The sequence below is a fragment of the Cebus imitator genome, unplaced genomic scaffold (genome assembly GCF_001604975.1).
Source record: "Cebus imitator isolate Cc_AM_T3 unplaced genomic scaffold, Cebus_imitator-1.0 Scaffold338, whole genome shotgun sequence".
NCBI lineage: Eukaryota > Metazoa > Chordata > Mammalia > Primates > Cebidae > Cebus > Cebus imitator.
Genome location: NW_016107653.1, coordinates 722,987 through 727,412, shown reverse-complemented (window position 1 = coordinate 727,412; position 4,426 = coordinate 722,987). Strand labels below are relative to the sequence as shown.

General features: G+C 40.7%; 1 protein-coding gene across 1 annotated transcript in view; it reads right to left on the bottom strand.

Moving 5' to 3' along the window:
- Positions 1-4,426, bottom strand: part of TDRD9 (tudor domain containing 9) — a 115,246-nt gene that overhangs the window by 87,530 nt on the left and 23,290 nt on the right. The window contains exon 6 of the mRNA XM_017505385.2: positions 905-1,069. Coding sequence (XP_017360874.1) covers positions 905-1,069 — 165 coding nt within the window. The remainder of the gene's footprint in view (positions 1-904; positions 1,070-4,426) is intronic.

The window sequence follows — 4,426 nt, the reverse complement described above, 5'->3', positions numbered from 1 at the left end:
AAAAAAAAAAAAAAAAAAACGGAACTACCATATGGCCCAGCGATCCTACTTCTGGGTATGCCCAAAAGAAAGAAAAACAATATGCTGAAGAGATAGCACCACGCTTACATTTATTGCAGCATTATTCACAATAGCCAAGATATGGAATCAACCTAAGTATACATCAAGGGATAAATGGATAAATAAAATGTAGTGTGTATATACACACACACACACACACAACACACACACATACATACATATATATACACACACATAAATAAATACTACTCAGCCATAAAAAAAAAAATGAAATCCTATTATTCTGGGCAACATGGCTGAGTGACGTTAGTGAAGTAAGTCAGGCACAGAAAGATAAGTACCACACATTCTCATTCAAATGTGGACACTAAGAAGGTTGATCTCACAGAAGTAGAGAGAAGAAAAGAAGTTACTAGAGACTGGGAAGGGGAGGAAATAGGAAGAGGATACAAAATTATAGCTAGATAAGAAATAACTACTAGTGTTCTTTTTTAAAAGAGATGAGGGTTCCACTATAGCTGGAACTGCAGACACGCATCACTATGCCCAGTTTTCACGTTCCAGAGCACCATGGGGTGACTACGGTTGACAACTTATCATTTATTTTCAAATAGCTAGAAAAGAGGATTTTAAATGTTCCTACCACAAAGAAATGATAAATATTTGAGATGATGGATGTGCCAATTACCTTGATTTGATTATGACACATTGCACCTATGTATAAAAATCCCACACTAAACCCCCATAAATATGTACACTTACTATGCATCAATTTTAAAATAATAATTTTCTAGCAGGGCTTTACAATCATAGGTGATGAATGCAGGTTTGATCAAATACAAAAGGACGCTCACTATAAAAGAAACAACACATTCCAATATACCTTGCTATGATGAATGTGCCCCAAATCATTAAGATAATACTCTTCAATTGAATGGGGCTTGCCTTCCACTTCAAAAATATATGCAGGATTCATCTTGTTTTGAACAGGAACGGCAAAGTAGTCTGCAAACTCTTTACAGTTGATGGTAGCCGACATCAGAACTACCTACAGAGTGAGAGAAAACATTAAAATAAAACAATGAGAATAGTCAAATTAAATATTCCTAAAATTGCAGGCTTTTCTTCTGTCTCATTACTTATAACTTTTGAGACTTTAAACAGACCATCCCAATTTAATCTCTAGTGTAATTATTATAGTTTAAACAATGTTCAGAGATACCAACTTTTACTATTTCTCTTCAAGTACCTTATCAAATGATAAACTTTAACTCCAATAAAGGTAAATTAAAACCATTATCTGAAAGAAATTTTCACATCAGGACATGTGAATTTTAAAAAAAGAATAAGGCCCAGGCAAAGACACTGTGACTCACCCCTGTAATCCCAGCACTGTGGAAGGCTGAGGCAGGAGAACTGTTTGAGCCCAGGAGCGTGAGGCCAGCCTGAGCAACAACATGAGACCACTGTCTCTACAAAAAAATATTAAAAATAAACTTTAAAAAAAGAGTAAGGCCAGGGGCCATGGCTCACGCCTATAATCTTGGGCCAAGAGTTTAAAACCAGTCTGGGCAACATAGCAAGATCCTATCGCTACAAAAATTTAAGACTAGCTGGGCATGATGGTTTCCTCTTGTAGTCCCAGCTACTCAAGAGGCTGAAGTGGGAGAATCACGGCAGCCAAGAAGGTCGAGGCTGTGGTGATCTATCACACCACTGCATTCTAGCCTGGGCAACAGAGCAAGATCCTGTTTCTAAAAAATAAAATAAAATAAAAATAAAGTTAAAAAGAGTAAGTTACTCTATAATGTGTTCCAGAGAAATGACAGAGTAAGTCAGCAAAGAAGACAAGGAATCCAGAAAACTCTAGCTCCCACTCAAGAAACTGGAGAAGTCCCAGGACAATAGTGGAGCAGCAGCAGCAGAGAAGAAGAGCCCCAGACTGGGGCAAGATGGCTGACTGCAGCTTTCAGTTTTGGCAAAAAGCAAATATGAAATTATACCCTTAAGAAACTCAGCCATGAATGACAGGAGCAGTGCTGACAGCATAAGATGTGCCAGGAGAAGGTGGCCAATGACCGAGGATCTCCCAGTTCAGCAGCCTCCACAGGGCTACGTGGGGAGTGGGCACAGCAGTCTGGCTGCTGCTCACCACCTACTGTACATTGCAAGTAGAGTGTTCTAAGTGGAAATCCTAGCCAAAAAGTAATTTTTTTTTAATTTTTTGAGACAAGTTCTGGCTCTATCGCCCAGGCTGAAGTGCAGTGGTGCAATCTCGACTCACTGCAATCTCAGCCTCCTGGGCTCCAGTGATCCTCCCACCTCAGCCTCACAGGTAGCTAGGACTACAGGTATGCACCACCATGCCTGGCTAATTTTCGTAAAAAAATTTTTTTGTAGACGCAGGGTTTCACCATGTTGCACAGGCTGGTCTTGAACTGATGAGCTCTCAGGATCTGCACACCTTGGCCTCCCAAAGTGCTGGGACTATAGGCATGAGCCACCGCACCCAACCAAAAAACAAACATTTCATATAGGCATTTTTGGTGCAGTTACTGAGTAAACAAACCATCTGTATTTTTCCCTTTGGCATTAGATATACATGGTAAAAACTGTAGAGACTAAAACTCATTTTGAGAAGAGATTTCTGAAGTTAAAAAGAATGCTCTGGCTGGGCTTGGTGGCTCATGCCTGTAATCCCAGCACTTTGGGAGGCCAAGGTAGGTGGATCACGAGGTCAACAGATCGAGACCATCCCGGACAACATGGTGAAACCCCGTCTCTACTAAAAATACAAAAAAAAATTAGCTGGGCATGGTGACACGCACCTGTAGTCCCAGCTACTTGGGAGGCTGAGGCAGAAGAATTGCTTGAACCTGGGAGGCAGACATTGCAGTGAGCCAAGATTGTGCCACTGTGCTCCAGCCTGGCAACAGAGCAAGACTCCATCTCAAAAAAAAAAAAAAAGAATGCTCTGAGAAGCCACTTGGAGTGGAAGAGTGGCTCCTAAGGGACACACCCCAGTCACCATAAATGATCTCTAAACTGGGTTTTAAGGAATTATGAGGCTACTGGACTGCAGTACACTGAGTGCAGCCTGAAAACAAGAGGCCAAGCCTGGACTACTTGAAGCAAGGAGGATCGGCCCAGCAACCAGCCTCCCTTTTCCACCGCCTCCCACCCCCTAACTGCAGCCCTCTGCCTCTTCTCCAAACAGACAAGTCAGCAGCCACCCAAGACAACCACCTGTCTAGAATGGGCCTGAGCTGAGTCCAGTCAGCTAGAGGTAACAGCAAGGTCACTGGCTAGAGGATGGTATAGAGGAGGCACTGAGAGGAAACCAGGTCAGGGGACCCACAGGGACCTAAAGGTTGACAGGGAGAGGAAAGGGAGCCTTAAAGCCCATGTGCCCGTGCTCCCACACCCAAGTCCTCCTGACAGTAGCACTCTCTTTAAAAGGTAAGAAATAAACATTTTTTCAGAGTTTTTACAAAACCTTTTACAAAACCATCCAGAATATGATTTCTAATTTCTTGGCCCAACTACATGTACATACAAGTTTCTATATCGAGAAAATATGCTGCTTCACGTATTTGTTAATAAATCATGAACACAGTGAAACTGACAGACCCTTTCTTATAAGTACCAAATTCTTTACCACCATATCCATCAGTGTAGGGTTTTTTTAATCCACTAACACTTTAACTCTCTTTACCACTGAAAACTAAAAAATGTGCAATCATCTCACTATTCTGGCTTGAGTAAAAAAGACGAGTCTTAAATAACATTCAAGAAAGGTCTCAATGTGAATAAACTTCGATGACAGCTTAGTTAAGATTCCAAAAAGGACTGAAATAGCCAAATTCTCTCATTCATTTCATAGCACTTCAAGCAATAAGACAACTGATTCCAAATGTCAGGTTCCATTCATTCAGCATCCACAAGTGAAAATGTGAACATTCTAAGGTAGAAGTTTCCCCACTTGGGGACATGAGAAGGAGAAAAAGAAATGTTTTCCTCGACAAATAAACACTTGAAAACAAAATGCTTTATGGTTTAGAAAGCAAGTGTTTTCGAATAACAGCAAATCCCTTAGCAGCCCCATCACAGAATAACTGAATATCCCAACCATATGGCCTTTTATTAAGCTGTTTCCCACAGACCTTTGCTTAGCACAGCTGGTGTGAGGTCGACCTGACCTAGGAGTAGACTTGTTTAGATTGCACAATTATTCTAAACTCTATGCCATTTTGGCCTAGTTTACACCTTCTTCCTTTTCGTTCAAATAAGATGGGAATGATAAATACAGTTTACATCAACTTTCAGTTAACTTACATCTCTCAAATAGTAGTACATATTCTGTTCTCAAACTTCAATCCACTTTGGTGCTTTTTTTTTTTTTTTT